We start from the raw sequence: 18,854 nt of genomic DNA on the forward strand, positions 1-18,854 counted from the left end.
AGCAAAAGCAGAGGACCAGCAGGTGTTGCAGAAAGGTGATTCGATAGCAAACAGCAAAGCACAATCTTTTCTCCCCCAATGCCCTGCAGCAGAGGCTGGAAAAGAACAAAGGGGAACATTTCAAAGAATGGACTAGCAGGGTGAGCCAAACTTGAGCCATCCCATGTAAAGGGGCTGATATGAAAGAAGCTGTGAAATGATCAAAAATATTGGCGAGAGTTCCTTTCTTGACTCTCGCGTTTGAACTACCGCCTTAGCAACTCTATAACGGCACAAAACAGCATTTGTTGAGATTGGAAATGTGGAGGATTTGTGACCTGTGATGTACTGTTTTGGTCCATCCAAAACTTCTGTCAGAATAAAAATGTAAGTGGAAAAACGGGACCAGGAACTTGCACACTTTAAACTTTGGCCTAGGTATAAGATGTGAGTGGGAAAAGAGAAACGGCAAGTACAAGCTGACAACATATGGATGCTGCTTTTTTATTGTTCCGTTGTCTCTGCAAGCAGGATCCTGCACATTTCAGAGTTGGCTCTGTGAAAGGAAAGCTCACGCCCAGGGATGGTGGTCCATTTCCCTTTGCGGACAGTGGTGCTGTGGTTTGCAGAGGATTCTGAGACCGAGAAGATTTCTCTGTGAGGAAATAAAACCACAACCAACAAACAGTGAAATCAATCTGACCTAGCGTTTCATATCTGTAGGATGGCTTCTGGGATTTCAATGAGTACATGTACAGACATACAAAAAAACCTCACATTTCTCTAGGACAAGTCATCCATGCAACTAACTTTAGATATGTCCCTATGGCCTGAAAATACCACCTTTCCACAATATTACCTAAACCAACTGGTACTGAAGAAAACATATTCAGGTAAACTATTTTCACGTTATACGCTCCTGGAAGACTTGCTTTGGGAGACATTCATTGTATGTAAAAATAGCTGGTTCTTAACATCTTTACGAAATAGTTTTTGGAGGGATTCTTAAAAATGTACTTTTCCCATCTCAGATGGTGAATGCAGCCCCAATAAGCCATTAGACAGGACACACACACACACACACACAGCCTTCCCAGTTTCCCTTCCTCCTCTGCAAATATACTAGGAAAAGTAGAATCTTTGAAAACTCTCAAGAACTCCCAGTAATTTACAACATATGGGACCTGCAACAAAATGTGCTCTTGTTCAGGATCCTAGCCAACCAGCTTAAGGGGTCATAGACACTTCCACTTCCCCTGTGCCTAGAAAGCACATGTTCAAGAGGTGCATGCCCTCTCCCAGGATATTCCATTCCATTTCCCCCTCCCCTTGCATTCTATCCTCCCAGTTAATATTCCATTCCTTCTGAGCATTGCTCATTCCTTACCAAACAGTTTATGCCCCCCCCCAAGTTTCTGCGCTAAATATTTGTTGTATTTCTGCAAACCTTTGGAGTTCCTCCATGCCTGCTGATTTTACTCTCTTGTGCATGAGTGATGCTGTTTTGGCTACTCCAGGATAGGGCTAGGAGTGTCTATTTTGGTTCTTTTCAGGTTCTCATTTTCCCAGATTCAAATCTACATATTTCTACAATTTTGCAAAAACTCCTCCTGAAAATTCATCAGTGCAATTTTTTTAAAAAGTATACCCACATTTGTCTGAAATTTTGCCTTTCACACTCAAATTGGCAAGGCACTTGTAAATGTTATTTTCCCTATTTTTTTTTACACAGATTTGTACATATTACTTGGCTGAAGAAGTGCCTTGCGAAAATCACTGACGTTTTTTTCTTTTTGTATGGGATGCTGTGTTTCAGTTTCTGTATTGTTTAGAAAGCGTGAATTAGGAAAGCTCTCCTCTCAGTGTGGATGGCATCGCATTTACCTTCTCTGCCCAAAGATCCGCAACTGGAGAATGAGCTTGCCATTAGTGTATATAGGATTGGAACCTATCTGCACTTTGCCTTTTGTAGGAGCATGTCAGGCAAAGAGGCTGAAGGTTTGGCCCTTGGGGAAGTTCTACAAATGAGTTCTACAATATCAAAACCTGAGAGCATATGACCTCCATGGAAGAGGCGGAAGACATGACATAGTTCTGATTTCTCCCTAGTGCCAATTCCAAACCTGTTTGTCCCAAAGTTTGTCTCATGTCCCCGAACTAGATGGATATGCCAAGACCATTCTCTTCTACACAAGCAAAGGCTCTGTCTCACAAGCTTGGATGAAGCCTGGGAACATTGCCAAGGGCATCTGTGCTGGATGTCATACACAGCACCCGAAACCTGCTCTGGGTCTATTTATGTCAAGAGGCAGCCATGAAAGATTTATCGACGAGAGCACAAGAGAGCAGTGATGTTATGTCTGGTGGGAAATCAATCTTGGCACAAGATGCGGTAGTTATGGTCCTAAGGAAGGGATTTATCGCCATAACACTGTAAAAGATAAGCCTGCATTCTTTGTATTTGGGCAGCACCTCTTAAAGCTCCTTAGTCTGGCATTGCCCAAGGCTTCCATTAACCTCCCAGCAACCTTCCTAGATGGTGGATTTATTTTAAGAGAACCAGCTTCAGCTCAAACTGTGGGTACGGAACTCATTATCGCTTGTTGCTGGAGACAAGGGCGATAAATATTTGGCTCTCTAAAAGGAGAGGCTATCCCAGCTTCCCTCGGCCTGTTGCTTCTGCATTTTTACAAAGCCCAAGTGGCAGCTAAGCTCATGGCATAGTTGAACCCAAGCGCTGCAGTAGCCAGGGACAGAGGCATACCTAGGGGTTGGTGAAACTAGTCCCCGCCACGGGCATGCTCATGAACTGGCAGGACGATGGGAAGGAGGAAGAGAACCCTGGCAAGGTGTGTAGCAGGGACTGGGGCACACCAGGGCAAGCAGCAGATGGGGAAGGAAGTACTCGCAGGGTGATGGAGGATAGCATGGGGATGGGGGTCCAGGCACGGGAACGAGAGTAGCAGGACCCAACAGGGCAGGCTCTGAGGTGTAGCGAGCAGCAGGAGGGACACTCCCAGACGCTGAGGCAGGCAAGAGCCCACAGCCCAGCTCCCTAGGTGGCCAGGTGGGGCTTGCTAGTTCTGGGAGGAGGGTTGTGATTCCTCAGCTGGAGTAGGCTTGGAACAGGTGAGGGTCACCTGCCTCGTCAAGCTCAGATATTGCAATCAGCAGGCAAAGTACAAAAGAGAAGCAGAGCTGAGGTGTTGTGTCTGCTCAACTGCTCATGCTGGCTTGGAGGCTCCTGGTCCTCCAGGGTTGACTCTGGATTGTATTCTGACTGCTGGACTTCAGACTTGGCTTACTTGGACTGTGTTTCCTGACCTTTGGACTCTGTTTGTGTGGCTTGGCCTCCGGACTTTGACCTTTGGACTTGACATACTGACTTGCTGCCAGGTAGGCCAGGGGTTCAGGACAAGTGCCTATCAGACTATGGAGGATATGATATATATGCGTGTGGTGACACGACACCGCATTCACAGCGAGATGCAATGTGGGAGGAGCTTCCTATCCTTCTTGCACCACAGTAAAGTGATTTGGGGGGGCAGATTTACTGGGGGTGCAAGGGACCCTAGGTATGCCTTTGGCCAGGGATTTGGTAGAGACTCCAGTATTAACCAGCAGCAATGTTGACCAACAGAATCTAGGCAATATCCATCAACAGCAATGATGGCCAACAGACATGGAGGACTACTGTGCCCAACTCATACTTTATAATTCAGGGATGGGAAACCACAGGCTGAGGGCTAGATGCAGCCCCCCAGATGTCTCTGAACCCTGACAATGCCTCTTATGTGTGTAGAAAGTTGCCTTAATCAACATTAACTGCTCTGGCCCCATGCACGACTGGCCATGTGGCTCTCAAGGGTAATCCAAAGGGAATGCAGCCTTTGGACTGAAAAGTGTCCCTCGCTCCAAACTGTGGTTGGTATGTTATGTTTGGAAGCTCAGACTATGAGGTGGACTCTGAATAATGGTTAGCACAAAAAGTGTGATATGCTGAGTTGAACTTTTCTCTGTATTTGACCTGTTATGGTGGTTGTTATCCACGCAAGTGATTCCTTAATGTTGAGGTCGTTGAGTTTTGCATTCTTGGACAGGGCTCTGGTTGTGTGGATATATGGGAGTCAAGAACAGCACCTGCTCCAGTGTCCCTTATGGAGAAGCCATTGTGACTTGGGAGAAAGTTAGGTGTTGTAAAATTGGAGAACATTTGACATTATCCTTGGTTTGGATTCCATAGCTATGGAAGGTGCTTGAGATCTACAGCTCACCTGTAAGCGACTTCTTCTTCTGTAAGCTGCAGACACATGAGCACGGGCACGGTAGAAACTCTTCCAGCTGTATTGAAGTTTGTGGCCATTTCGACTTCTGTTTGGGTTTTGACTGTGGCTTGAAAAAATGGCGCATCCAGTTCTGCTTGGAAATCAATGGTCAGTGCGCCCCTGTAATTGGAGAGGGGAAATCAGCACTGTTTTTCAAGGAAGTTGGCTAACTATTGTTGGCAATGGAAAGCTGGTTTTAACCTTGATTTGCACCAAGTCCTGCTGTCTCTGATCAGTTATTTCAGGTGTCGTCGTCCCCCCCACAATGTAACAGTTGATGTCTGCTACTTCTTAGCAAGAGAGTCATCATCTGAAGTGCTATGACTCTTGAGTAGCATTGATGCAACTGCTTGGCCCCAGAAAACAAAGGACACACATATCTGGCTGCTTTGGCTTGAAGACCAGAGGTGCCATTTTGGACATGAAAGTAAACTGGGATGGGTCTGAAACAGTGCATGTTTAGCATGGAGCAGAGGGGCAATGCAGACTCTGAATTGTACCTTTGTCCCAGCACAGAAAGCATGTCCAGCAATTTGCATGCGGAGATGGAGATTGAAATGCAGAGAGCAATGCTGGACAATCAAATAGTCATTTTATGGGCTTTATTGAGTTGGGATAACACTACAAATTTTCCAGTGTTTGACAGAGTATTGGGTAAGGGTCTATCATACTTAAGAGATGAATCCACTTCTTACTCACACGTACCTGGTTTCGACGCCTGTTTTGAACTCCTGCTCCCACAAATTCACATTGACGTCAGCTGAAACATCTAACCCAAGTCCTCCTCGGAGAGTGATCACAGTTTGCAAACCAGACTGAAGTGGGATTGCCTATGCAGCACAGTAACATTCACTTACTGGATTGTTCAAGCGCTTATCACGGACTTATCAATGGGCCTTACTATTGAGTAAGGTACATCTTGTCTGTACAGGTGTCCCCCCCCCCCCCCGCCAGCTAGTCTGCAGGGGACAATTGGTGCTCATTGCTTCAAAACAGTAATAATTGCAATCACATTCCCAGCCCATCTTTCTCTAAATCAGGGATTTAAATGTAGTGCTCTCCAGCAGGGGTTGGGCTGCTGCTTCCATCAGCCCCAACCAACATGGCAAATGGTCAAAGACTGGACTGAATAAGAGCCCTTGATCAAGGAGCCCCACTAAATAGCCCTACACAAAGAAGTCCTGCTTCCTGTAGCTCACCAAGCTAGCCTCCAAAGGTGGTGGCACCAGGAGCAATGGGATGTTCTTATGGATGCAGTTCTTCACCTCTTCCCATAAGCAGTACTCTTGATGCACATGGGTGACTGGAAAGCTAATGCAGATGTACAATGTTGTCAGTTGAAGGGTGGATGTCCTTAGGCTAATATATCAAACTGTAGGCACTGGGAATGTTTGGTGTTCTACCTGAATGCACCAACTGTCATGGGAGGACCTGTTCTTGGTGCTTTGGTTCCAACATGGCTTAAACAAATGCAGCGTGGTGTGTGTGTGTGTGTGTGTGTGTGTGTAGGGGGGGGGCTGGTCCCACCATGACAATTCCTTCTATGCCATCACTGTACACGGGTATGCAGGGGCTGGTACCTGTAGATGGTCCATCAGCAATACATTCCCTTTGACCACATTTGTGGGTTCTCCTGAGCTCGTGAAGAACTTCGACATCAGATCTGTGTATCCTTCAAAGAAAGTGATTGGCCGTAACTGGACATCAAGCAGAGCAGCAGACATGCCGGCCATTAATTCGTCTTCTCCGTCGGCTGCGTTGCCTCCCAGGATGCTCTCATATCCTTTTGCTTCTATGGCCACCTAGGATACATGAGATGGAAAGTCTGTGTGATGTTCAGGACTACTCCTTTTTCTGCAGCACTAGACTACCACTTCAGAACATACTCCTCTTTCTATGTAGTAGTAGTAGTAGTTGTTATTATTAACACTGCTACTACTATTATTTTGATTTATTACTTATTGTATGCCCTGAGACCTTAGGGTGAAGAATATCACACTTGAAAAAGGACGGGCCCTGAAAATGCACGTCTCAGGTGTCAAAGGCTGGAGTAAAGGCCAGGAGCATCTTCAGCATTCCCCAAAGTCTGTATGGTTAAGTTGCCAGGTGTGCCTCCATGGAGAGGCAGTTCCACAATTTAGGGGCTGCCACAGAGAATACCCTCTCCTGGACCACCACCCACCTGAACTTCTAAGGGTGGTGGAACCACCAAGAGGGTCCTCCCCCCCCCCACTTATCTTAGGGAAAGAGTTAGTCTTTCAGATATTTAAAGGATGTGTACTCTCCACTCCACCCTAGTTCCCAACAAGAGAGCTCCCTTATCCTAAATAAAGGGAGGAAAAGAGTCAAGATGTTTCTATATACCACACAGCAAGGCCTCACCCCCTCATCCTAAAGCAGGTCTTCTACTATGACATTGAGCCAATTATCACTCAGCAGCTATCTTCAAGATTTGGGCTGGTGTGAGGAAAATGCCAAGTACCTGCCTTGGTTTCCAGAGCATTATTGGCCATTGAAACTCCTCCTCCTTTGGAGTGGGGGCCACTGCCTAAGCAAATTGGGACGCATCTTTTTGTATAAATTGATGAATATCGCTAATAAAAATTGGGAGAGGGAGAAATCTGTTGAAAATCAAAGGGTATGCTTGGACGACAATTACACATTGCCCATAAGGCAAGGGTGAGACCTAAAACATATTCAGAACTGTCTCGATCAACAACAGAACAATGAAATATGGGCTGGATCTAGACATGTAAAAAAGCATTTCAGGAAAACTCGTTGTAAACCTCAAAGTGGGAAGCCACGTTGGCGAAAGATGGGACTTCACAGCGCCACCTGGTGTCGCAGTGTCATAACGCATATAAAACGTTTTTTCTTTTCTAATGTAGCCGAGTCCACAATAGAAGCAATAGGAAGCGCCATACCTGAGCTGCTTGGAGCTGGTAGCCATGGCTTAGGATATTGAAACTGGTGGTGCTCTTCCTCAGAATGCCAATGTCTGAGAACAGGAGATCCAGGCCAATGGTAGAGAGAGTGTCATTGGTGGCTGAAAGGGAGATACGAGAAAGAGACACATAGCTTCACATCACGATCAAGGAATATTGCATGAAGAGGAGCAGACAGCTTTCCAAAGATTTTAATAAAAGCGTGGCAACATGGGAAGTATCTGTCTGAACATGTGGTCTGACCCCTTGACCCCAGAATATGCAGGAGACTATGGCTGCCTAGTGCATGAGGGGGAAAAGTTACCTGTCACTGGTCCTGAGAAGGAGATGGAGCTGCCAGCTTCAGAGGAGAGGAAGTAGTAATTATTTATCTGTGGGTCATTCAGAACCTCTTTAGCGACCTTCCTGTGGGGGAAACAAAACAAAAAAACCAGGAAGGGGTGCGTGATATGGACTATATCTGCAAAGGAGAGTAAACTTGTTTTGGGGAACCTGGCTGCCATTTTGGAAGAGGTTAAATTGATTTGTGAAATATATGGTAAATGCAGAGGAGGAGGAGTGCATTCCCTAGAATAATGTAGAAAATCTGTGACCATGGACACCCACAACGTGTGGGGGGGGGAGGGCAGAGAGGTTAATTTGTCACTTAAAAAACAACCAGTGCTAGTACATTTTGCCTTGTAGTTCAGGTGCTACAAATGCTAGAAACGACCGCATCCTGTCAGGCAAGGATTCCCGCTTGTGCAATGGGACTTCCTCTTGTGCAGGCGCCCACACTCTCCCAACCTGCTCCAGAGTGTTAAGGGAACCCCTAAAGTATATTTGAGATACACTGGGGAAGGAGAGGGGGAGAAGCAGAAATCCTTTCACTGACAGAAACATTCACTTAGTACTACATTGGATCCTACCCTTACACTTTCCTATAAATGAAATCTGAGAATCTGGGGATTATGATTCATTGGGATAGGGCTGCCTCCCCTTGCCCCACACCCTGTGAATGCCTATGTCTGCCATGTTCCTAAAAGCCAGTTTGAAAGTGGGGTTGTTCTGATCTCTCCCCAAGCCTAAACTGAATATTATCATACAAGGATATTTTTACCTGGTTGGATGATGACCGGAGTGTACGATGTTTTGGATTTTTGACAGCAGAAATCTTGACATTTCTGGTTCAAGTTCTCTGGTGGCCAACAGGATATTGGTGAAGTCCTCTGGCAAGGGATCATTGTTCAACAGGATTTCTGCAGCAGCCAGCCTTGAAATTTTTGGATAGCGTCTGTGCACTTCATGGAATATGCGTTTCATTGCCATTTTAACCTGGCAACGCAGAAATTGAACACAGTCTGTTTTTAGCATGACATTCAGCAACTAGGTTTGTACAGAGGTCATTCATGAAATCAAATACCTTTCCAAGCTACAATTTTATCCCTGACATACTAGTTTTCTACATGTAGGGGTCTCCCCCATGCTCTCAGTCATGTAATCCCTTAATTGCATTGTGAAGTGGTATAGTCACAGGAGGATTATACCATATGCTCTATTTATTTTATTTTTTTGACAGGGTGATATATTTATACCCACTGTGGTCACCTCCACACCCATACATTGAGAGCATTCTTATACCACTTTAACAGTCATGGCTTCACCCATAGAATCATGGGAATTGTAGGCCTGTAAGGGGTCTCCTAGCCATAACAAACTACAGTTCACAGGATTCTTTGGGGGAAGCCAGGACTGCTAAAGTATTATAAGAGTGCTCGCAATGTATGGTATGGAAGTGACCCTTGACTCTCCCTAAATAAGGGGAGTCTGTCTCAAAGTCCAGCCTCAGAATATCTCCAGGTCCCACCACTAGCGGGAGATGGTGAAGAAGGAGGAATATGACCTTTCAAGCAGAAGTGGAGGAACCTCCAAAAACCACAGAGGGTTGGTGAAATTATTTTCTGTTGGATAAACCGAGCCCTTCTTGGCACAAGAGGACCTAGAATGTTTCGCTGATGAAAGCTTACATAGGAAAAAAAAGAGATATATTTTTGGGAAATGCTCTGTAAGTAACGGAGACTGTGCCATACCGTGCTTGAGATGTGCTGTGCAGAATACCTCTGTAGTGCGTTCAGTGCTGTGGCTGAGACCGTGGCAGAGCCCTCTTCTGCATAATGCAGGAAGATTGGAATGGATTCTGGGAGCAGAGCACTTTTCAGGGACAACAGATAAATCACCCTCTCAGAGTCCTTCTTGGTGTTCTTGAGCCTTTGCACGATGGAGTCTACTTCAAGTCTTACTTCCTGTTTGTTTGACATGGGAGACACAAGAAAAAGGGAGGTGGGCACTAAATTGACAGGTCTGAGCTTTCCTAGGTGAGGGTGGGTGGGAGTAGAACAAGGCATTGGACGGGCGTCAACTCACTTGAAGACCACACAGTTTCATTTGGCACAGCTTGCCAATCAGGCTGCCGATTACAATATTCCCCGTTTCCCAGGTGGCTGCTTCTAGTTTCTTTCCATTCAGCTTATCCTGGAAGAGGAATGAAGACCGGTCATAGCATAGAGATGCCTGAGAAATTTGATTTGATTTATTTGTTTTTGCAAATTCCAATCGGGGATGACCTGATCCACACCTCTTGGGAGTACCGGGAGGATCACAACACAGCCTTCCTTGGTACTGTACAAACCTTTTGAGCTGCCGCCTTAAAAAAAATGTATCGGAAGATGGCTTGAGATGCATATTTTGTGAGAAAACATGTTCAAAAATACCTATGCAAACATGGACTTTCATGCAGGTTTTTCACACGTGCGTGAGAAATGTTAGTTGGCAAGGCCGGAAGCAAAATATAATTGTTTTCTTTTGTACACCAGTTTCTACACACTCACACATCTCTCTGTATCCTCCATCCAGACAAGCAAGAGTCCTTATCTAAGTTCAAGGATGCCTTTCAGCTAGGCAAAATCACTTAAGGAGGGTGCAAAGCAGGATGCGTGAGAGGGTGTGGCTTAGGGAGGGTTGTGTGGTCTGGGGATAGTCCTATGGGCCAGATAGAGAGTCTTGTATTCAGCTCCGTGAACAGAGATGCCCCCACCCCTAGCTTGAGTGTTAACCTGCATATATGAAGAAGCCACCACTGATGAATCACTGCCAATATTAGCTACCAATGGATATCGACTCAACATCACTTGTTTCAATGGAGCCAGCTTAAACATTCACCTGAGAGTCATCATGAGCTGAGCACTCGAGTACAGTGCACAGGTGTGTGAACAAGCCCAAGAAAATCACTAGAGTGAATTCTAGGCATTTCACATTTTCAAATTCCTTCCTTTCCCAGGGCAGCAAAAAAAAGGAGCAGTTTGCCCCCTTTAATTTCACAAAAGCCCTGTGAGGTAGGGCAAACTTGGTAGGTCAAACTACGCCCAGATCTAAATCTCCGTCCATCCTACATCACAGGGACATCCATTCATAAATTAAAAGGGTGAAGTACAGCTCAAGAAAATGCCCAGAAAAATAAGCCACAGTGCCTTCTACTTACTACCACCAGACGCAAGAGCTCCTTTGAAGGGCGAGGGGAGAAGGCTGCAGCGTAGAAGAACTTCTCCAGTAAGGCGGCGTTCTTTTTGCTCCCGAAACTGAGAAATTCAGACAGTGCCATCAAGGAAGCTGTAGAATGGGCAGCCACTGCAGCTTCAACGTAGAAGGACCTAAAAGGTGGGAAGGGACGGAAAGAAAAGATCAGGTGTGCTGGAAGTAAAGGAAGAGACCTGCAGAGAACCCAGGATTAACTAGACAGGTGCAAATTATAGATACGGTATATAAATTAGATGGGCATCTGACATCAGGTGACCCAAAATTTAATATCAGCACCACGCACTGTGTGACAGCAAGGGATGGGCAAATCTGTCAATTTTTGTTTTACTGTTTCTCATTCTTCCATTCTTCAGTTCCGTTCTCCATATTTTTACATCAGTTTGTTGTTGGTTTGTTTGTTTTTTAAATTAAAAAGCCCAGAAAATTCACAATCACTTTCATTCAAATGTCTCCTAACATAAATGCTCTTGCATGCAGTTTTGCCCAACACTTTTTTTTTGCAAAGCCATTTTCTCGAATATAATGCAATTGTATATGACTTCTGTTACTATATTCACTTTTATGCACACTTTACCCTAATAAAATGCATCTTTTTGTATCCATTGCTTGCCTAGAGAAATGTACCGCAAAATTCCTCCTGCAAACACATCAGAACAAATGCTCAACAAATAGCAGGTATCCTTGAAACTCCCCACAAACTGTGTGCAAACAAATCAGGAAAGGTGCTCAGCAAACAGGTTGTCTGATTTTAACTGTTGCAGACCACCCTGAGTCATCCCTTTAGAAGGTTCTGAGTAAAAAAAATCATTTTCAAAATAAATACACAAATAATTTCCAGGGTCTTAAGAAAGAGTAATTCTTCATTTGCCCTGCTGTCTCTTTCCTTACGCCATCTCTTCTGGTGCTTTCTTCAACAACAGCAGGATGTCTTTCTTCTTGGCATCGCGCAACATCTGGACAACTTTGCAAAAATGCCAAGTGGTCGATGCCTCAGAGAGGTCCATTCTTCGTCTCTTTTTAGCCAGTGTTTTCAAGTAGGTTTTGAGCTAAAAGGGAGAGAGGAGGAGAGAGAGAGAGAAATTGAAATACACAAACATCCTTCTTCATAACAATATATATCAGCAATGTATGCTGATATAGATTCCAAAAACAGAAATTTGCAGAACACCTTCCTGACAAACAGTCTCCACAAGCTATGTGCTGTTTTCACACCTTGTGAACCAAGAAACCAAGGGATGAGGTCTCATCGCTCTAAATAATTCCTGATTTAAACTTACTCTGAAGTTTAAATAGAAAATGGGTAAATCTAGAGATAAGCAATAGTTTTCTGTTCCACTCACAGTTGGGTACTGGGTGTTGGTCCTCTTGACAGGATCACTCGCTATGTTAATGGGTTGCGGTTTCCTCAGCACAGCCGCCAGGGCTTCCTGAGGACTTTCCCCCGGTAATTCTTTTGATCCAGGCACTTGAGTCACAAGTTCAAGGTGTTGCCTGGGGAGTGAAAAGACACTTGACAGGGCCTCCATCTTTAAATATCATGAACATAACTTACTGTGTGGCATGGACTCACATTTGAAATTATGACAGCTGGGACCCCTTCTGAACCAAAGTAAGGCACTTTCAAGTTTAGTTAGGTGCTAAGTATTGGTAAAAATGCAGCACTCAAGTGTCCACAGTATCCTTGCAAGAGGAGAAAACTAGAACAACTTGGGCACGTCCTCATTAACACTCATTGGCCACACTCCCATGACCTCCTAGCAGCTCCACCAGACACCTAGTGGTCTACTGTGGTTGAGTGAAATAGATATGAATTCAGGTGAACTCCTTGGTGTTTTCTGCAGGTTGTGCAAATGGGAGAGACAGTGCTGTTAGGGTGCTGGACCAGGACCTGAAAGAGTAGGGTTGAAATCCCACTCAGCCTTGAATAACACTGGGTGATCTTGGGACAATCAGTCTCCCAGCCTCACAAGTTTGTGAACATAAAATAGGGAGGAGGAACTGTGTATGCTCACCTTAAGATCCTTGAAGGAAACATGGGATATAAATAGATGAAGACATTTGAGAAATTGTGAGGAGGCCCTCAACAACAGCAATTAATACTACGTTGTTGCCACTTGTTTGGGGCTTATAGGTTTCTCCTCTTACTCTGGCCTCAACTCCAAGGAAATCAAGATTCTACAGGACTCCATTTTCTAATTCTGACCAAAGAAGGCACCATTTGCCACCCCCAGTGTGCCAGGCCAACTGAATGTAGCAGCGCAGAACCAACCTGGAGGTGATATCGACTCCAACGGAAGACTTCAGGTTTAGAGAGATTGTATGACTTTCTTCGGACAATGCGGACTTGAGGAGCTGTCCTTCCACAGAATAAAGACTTTTACTTACAGGTTGCCACAGGACTCCAAACATCTGTAAAAAGAAGATGAATATTTCCTCACTAGACCCTGGCTCCACTTCTTCAGGTTGCTTGGAAGAGCAATCCTGCTCCATATAAAGTTAGCTTTATCTAACTTTCAACCAGTTAAACCAGATAACTAAAATCAACCAGTTGCTATTAAATATTATAAAGTGCCATTAGCCCCCAATGGTTTTCCTCCAAAGAGAAGTCAGACCCCAGTAAGTGGTTGCCCATGGGGAAATGTTGCTGCCTCAGTGCAAATGATGATGATGATGATGATGATGATGATAATAATAATAATAATAATAATAATAATAATAATAATAATAAAATAAATAAATAATAATACTCCGCCCATCTGGCTGAGTTGCTCCAGCCACTCTGGGTGGCTTCCAACACATATAAAAACCTAATAAAATGCCAAACATGTGGGAGGGAGAGAGAGAACTTAATGTGCACTCTATGTATGGCATTCATTGAATATTGCACAGTGAATCAGCCTAGGAAAAGTAGTTCTACGTGGACTTTGAAGTCAAAACCCACTAATTTTCAGGCGCAGGATAGACTGATATTTTGAAAGTGGTTAGAGAAAGCTGGAAAATGGGTAGAGATGCAATTATCAAACTTGCCTTGTTAACAGAGCTGAATCCAAACTTTGTTCTTTTGCATCCATGTAGGTCTTTTGTCTTCAGAACAGAATCCTTGGAGACTGTGTAGGTCACTGGGCAGCTCCCAGAAATGTCATCCTAAACATAATAAATGGGAAAATTAGGAGTAGAATAGTGGATGCTAAATTAGCCCTGTGTTTGGTTCAAATGTCTTTTTTACTATTCCAGTGATGGATTTGGCTGGATCAGATGTTTTCTGAATATGCTGCAGATTCTATCCAGACGATGCAATAAATGGGATTCTGGTGCGTTGACTCATCTGTAACAATGGTGGCGGATATGTAGCCCTCCAGATCCCATCCACCATTGCAAAAGGGCAAGGAGGATGTTTTCCAAATTCCATGATTCCTACACAAGATGCACAAATGCTCTTTATTGATGCTGAAAGCACTTGGTGTTTGATTTTTTACAAACATAAAAAGTGGAGTGGCTACATGAGCAGAACTGGCCGATTATAAAGTTGAGGCACAATGAAATAAACCCGCATGGCGCTTCCTTAATTGTTGGCCTTATTTTGTGGTGGGCAAGAGCACTTTTTAGAAGACGTAAAAGGTGCTAGGTATTCCAAGTCCTATTACAGCTGTATAAGAGTACAAGGATACCACAAGAAAGAAAGAAAAAGCCTTGTTTTACCTCAGTCACTGTCCCAGGGTGGGTCTGAAACTGGAGAAGGCTGACCAGGCCTCTCTTCAGCTCCAAAGTTAAGGGGCTTCCAGCTTTGTCTTCATAGATGCCTTCAACCTGCAAAGTAAAAGCAAGGCCATGGTGGGAGGAAATCCTGAGGAAAAAAGTGACCAAGGACAGCAGAAAGAGGTGCATGAACTAAATGGTCATCATTTCTCTTCCTCTTGGGCTATCAGTAGTTTGATAATGAGTAACAGCAGCATGAGGTAGGAAAATTGGAGTATCCCAGACAACTTTTCAGACAACAGAAGGATGAATTGTGACTCTGAGGTGAGCAGGCCATCTCAGGTCCAACATCACAGACCGAACTTACGCATCTCCTCAAAACAGAATGCTTTTTCAGCAAACTCAATCCACACACTTCAGCTGTTAATTATCAAGCATTTAAGTCAGAGCTGTGTGGAAGTGGCCTCTTGAAATTTTGTGCCCCATTTGTGAGTAGGGAAATTTGGTGGGTGGGCTAAGTACTCCACCAAATTTCTCCAGGGTGGGGAGAAATTCTCCAGTGGTTTCTCAAGAGGGAGGTTTTCTACTTGCAGTGGCAGTATAACAACTTATTTTTTTCCTATCTAAAGCACCACTTTAGCTAATGGGGCCTCCTGCTGCCACCGCGCCACCGAAGCACGATTTCTGTTCTCATCCTGAAGCAAAGTTCTTAACCCGAGGTACTATTTCTGGGTTAGCGGAGTCTGTAACCTGAAGCGTATGTAACCCAAGGTACCACTGTAGATAAAAAGTAATTTGAGAACTGGAACATTTTAAAATGTTCACCGAAATATGAAAGCACAGGCTTCTGTTGTGTCCTTTGCAATATTAGTTCTATCCTATATTTATTGTGAAATATATTTGGCTGAAGCAGGCTGGGTAGTGCAGTCACTTCCGTCTCCTCCTTGGCTTGCACAAGTGCATCATTAGTGGTGTTAATACCTGGCATCCCACCTGGTACTTACTTGGGCCACTGGCCCATAGAAAGCTGTGCTTGTGGTTTCTGAAGGGAGCTTCCTCTTAACTCAGGCAAACATGGACAATTGTCCGCCACTAATTGCTTTCTAATGACAATGAAAAGTATAAACATCCTTGTTGGCGATGCTGGCTACCTTGCATGAAGCTGAAACTGGAGAGAAAAGTGAGCAAGCCTTTACCTCAAAAAGTCTGCCTCATATTAACATACCTTCCCATTTTTCCAATGTAGGAAAACGGGCTGCTCCAGTTCTGTAGTGTTCAGTGAAACTTGGGCAGGTTGATTGTTGTTCTCAGTCTGACTCTTACTTTGTTCCGGATCGTGATGGAGTTGTAAGCCATGGATCTAAGTTCCCAAAATGAGCAGAAGAAAATTAAGACTTTTGCCCACCTCCCCAGTCCTTCAGAGTTACACCATTGGGCCAGGTGGTCTGAAGGGGATAAGGTGGCACCCCTTCTCATTCTCTCTTTTGCTTTCCCATCCCACAAATTATTTGCAAATGTACCACACCGTGATGTCCCTCTCTTCTCCCAGCTGAAAGCAGTGGGGCTAAGTGTCTATAAACAGAACAGGTCTCCAAGAGAAGTATCCATTGGTTATTCTATGTACCCAGGGCTAGCCTGAGGAAAAAGACCTGCATTTCTCTACTCCCCTTTTAATAACAATGCTAATTATTTGTCCAATCCCTTTTTAAAGCCATCTAAGTTAGTGGACATGAGCTCCCTTTCTGGCAAAGAATCCCATAGTTCAACTATGTGCTTGCAGTGTATAAAATAATAAGCAATGTTCTTTTGCTCGACATCTGTGCAGATAGTGTTGGCAGGGAACGGGGAGGGTTGTTAGTCATTTCCAGATCAACCTGAGTTATTGGTCAGACTAGGTGAACATTCTAAGTGAGCAATGTCAGTTCTAGTGCCGAACAGAAGCCCAGCGGTGGCAGGAGAAGCATACAATCTGAACATGCTTAAAGAAATCTCCGGTGTTGGTTAGTAATGGAAAACCAGTGTTTCCCCTCTCAATCGTTTAAAACCCATTGTAGGATGAAGACGTCACCAACTTGAATTTGGAGAAGGTGCTCCCCGGCATTGCTGGGATTTCTCCACACGAGATGCACATCAACCAGAGCTTCAGCCTGCAGCTTGCTTCCTTGCAAAGATGGCCTTGACAGGTATCTTAGCTGGCCATCCAATGAGTAGCGGTACTGGTATAGGATTCCTGACTTGAAAGATGGTGCCTCCAGGTTCTCTATAAAAGAGTCCTACACTGAAGTCACTGGAACACTTTTAAATAAGATGCTGAGTCTCAGCTGGTCCATGTGAGAAGGAAGGGCTGGATTTGTTGGAGGTGCTGGACCCCAAGAATACTGACCAGTTGAGTTTCCCCACCAACCTCACAACCCCCCTTTGCTAAGGAAATGTGGCTTGGTCCTACATCACCCCAAGGACTGAATATCAAGCTCTTATCATGTGCACTGTAATTCCTTCTCATGCCATGAACAGCTGGACAGAGGTAGGAGAAAGTCACGCTGGATGGCAGAAAATGGAACAGCTAGATCAGCATAGTTCTGTGTGATTATCTGCCATAGGCTTTGATTAGTATCATAATATTCTGGAGGGGCAGTGCAATTATTATGCTCACTCCTATAGAGTGTGGGGAGCCTGTGGGCCTCTGGTTTTTTGGACTCCAACTCCTGTCAGCCCCAGCCAGCATGGCCAGTGGTTAAGGATAATGGCAATTGTAGTCAATTTTAAATAGAACAATCATTGTTGAGATATTACCATGTCTGCAGGAAGATGCTCTTAGACACTATTACAGATATTAATGGACATTTGTTAATCCTGATCCACACTGGGTAAGTAAATTCCAATGATTTACTTATGAATAGGATGAGACTTCATAAAATATATTTAGAATTTCAGCCATAGAGCTTAATGGGGGGTGGGGGGAAATCAGCCCAATCCAGTTAGAGTTGATCATTTTCAATCCCCGTTGCCAATAGCTTTAAAGATGAATTTAATTTGGTTGAGGTGTGCCACATCTGAATCGTCTTAATACGGATGCTGTCCAATTTAAGCCCCCATAAATTGTAGGGTTTAAAGATCCTCCTTGCCAAACGCTAGGATGGTCCAATACGTTGTGTTATTAAAATGGTTGTTGTTTTATATAACACGCTATTTGAATGCTCATAGCAACCAAGTAGTTACATTTCATAACCCATGTCGATTTGGCATGCTTAATTCTGCAAAAAGTCCATAGCAGATCCAAGGATGGGGTTGGGGCATAGCTGTCAACGTTTTCCTTTTTTTAAGGGAAATTCCCTTATTCTGAATAGGATTCCTCACAAGAGAAGGGAAAAGTTGACAGCTATGGGTTGGGGGGGGGCATAATCAGCTTTCCACTGACCGTTTGGTAGCTATGAAAGCTAAGTCATATTTAAATACTTTCCGAGCCACTTAATTTTATATTTCCCACGAACATGTGGAAAACAACAGGTGCTCAGGGAAATTTGCAGGCAAGGCTCTGGGATCCAGAATCTGAGTCACAAAGAGCTGCCCCTCAAGATCCACTGGTTGATAGTTGCCATGCCAATAAATTGTACATAAATGGGACTGAGAAGGGGATCCTTTTCACAGCTTCCCTCCTTTGAGCTTGAGAATCCCAACGAGCAAATAAGTTAACCAGGACTCACCACAGTGAGATATTTTTCAGATTTCATGCCCTCCCCAAAAGCTTTCCATTGCCTTGTCTCTCTTACCTTTTGCTGCAGAGGGAAAGAAAAAGAGAAGCAGCCAGCAGTATCTTGAAGCTGCCGGCGAGTTCATGGTGCAGACTGTGTGCGCAAATCAAAATGCATGGATGGGCAGCGAATCCGAAAAGGGGGTGGGGAGAGACCCTCGAGCCGAGATTCACAATATATTGTGGCCAGCCCTGACTTGCTTCCTATCCCCAAATTACACATCACCGGGAAGGCAAATGATTAATCTGCAGCAGCAAAAGGTACTCAGGGCCTGGAATGTGGTGGATCAACATTTACCAAAGCTCTGAGGATGAATGCTGCAATGGACATTTCAAGCGGAGCCTTTGGAATCTGCTTGCCTGTTTTGCAGCCTTTCTATTCCCTACCCATCAGCCCCCATCTGTAAGAAAGTTCTGCAAAGGGGGCCCCTTCACCTTCCTCCTCCAGAGGGAAACTGACGTGGAGGAATCGGGCATAGCACTAAGAGGCAGCGCCTCTCTCTCTCCTCTTTACCAACATCAAGGGGCTCAGTGTTCCAGCCTCTAAGATCAAGTTACTTCAAGGGCAGGCAGGGAGGGAGGAAG

The 18,854-nt window shown here is 44.6% G+C and overlaps 2 protein-coding genes across 2 annotated transcripts in view; one reads left to right on the top strand and one right to left on the bottom strand.

The window, feature by feature from the left end:
- The window catches only part of ADAMTS14 (ADAM metallopeptidase with thrombospondin type 1 motif 14), an 83,193-nt gene extending 80,411 nt beyond the window's left edge, over positions 1–2,782 (top strand). Inside the window, exon 23 of the transcript XR_014168730.1 lies at positions 1,041–2,782. The gene's annotated coding sequence lies outside the window, so the exon portion shown is untranslated. The remainder of the gene's footprint in view (positions 1–1,040) is intronic.
- On the bottom strand, positions 453–18,733 carry LOC309370897 (microsomal triglyceride transfer protein-like). Its single transcript, XM_081913087.1, has 18 exons — positions 18,289–18,733; positions 16,591–16,778; positions 15,744–15,878; positions 14,522–14,629; positions 13,850–13,966; positions 13,092–13,231; positions 12,163–12,313; positions 11,711–11,868; positions 10,767–10,935; positions 9,653–9,760; positions 9,319–9,531; positions 8,349–8,563; positions 7,554–7,654; positions 7,229–7,350; positions 5,885–6,106; positions 5,010–5,134; positions 4,254–4,424; positions 453–634 (listed from the first exon to the last, which is right to left on the bottom strand). The coding sequence occupies exons 1-18, from the start codon at positions 18,353–18,355 to the stop codon at positions 484–486; spliced, it is 2,661 nt and encodes an 886-aa protein (XP_081769213.1). The 5' UTR covers positions 18,356–18,733; the 3' UTR covers positions 453–483.
- Between the last annotated feature and the right edge of the window lie 121 nt (positions 18,734–18,854).

The sequence above is a fragment of the Podarcis melisellensis genome (assembly GCF_964234715.1).
Source record: "Podarcis melisellensis genome assembly, chromosome: 5".
Lineage (NCBI taxonomy): Eukaryota > Metazoa > Chordata > Lepidosauria > Squamata > Lacertidae > Podarcis > Podarcis melisellensis.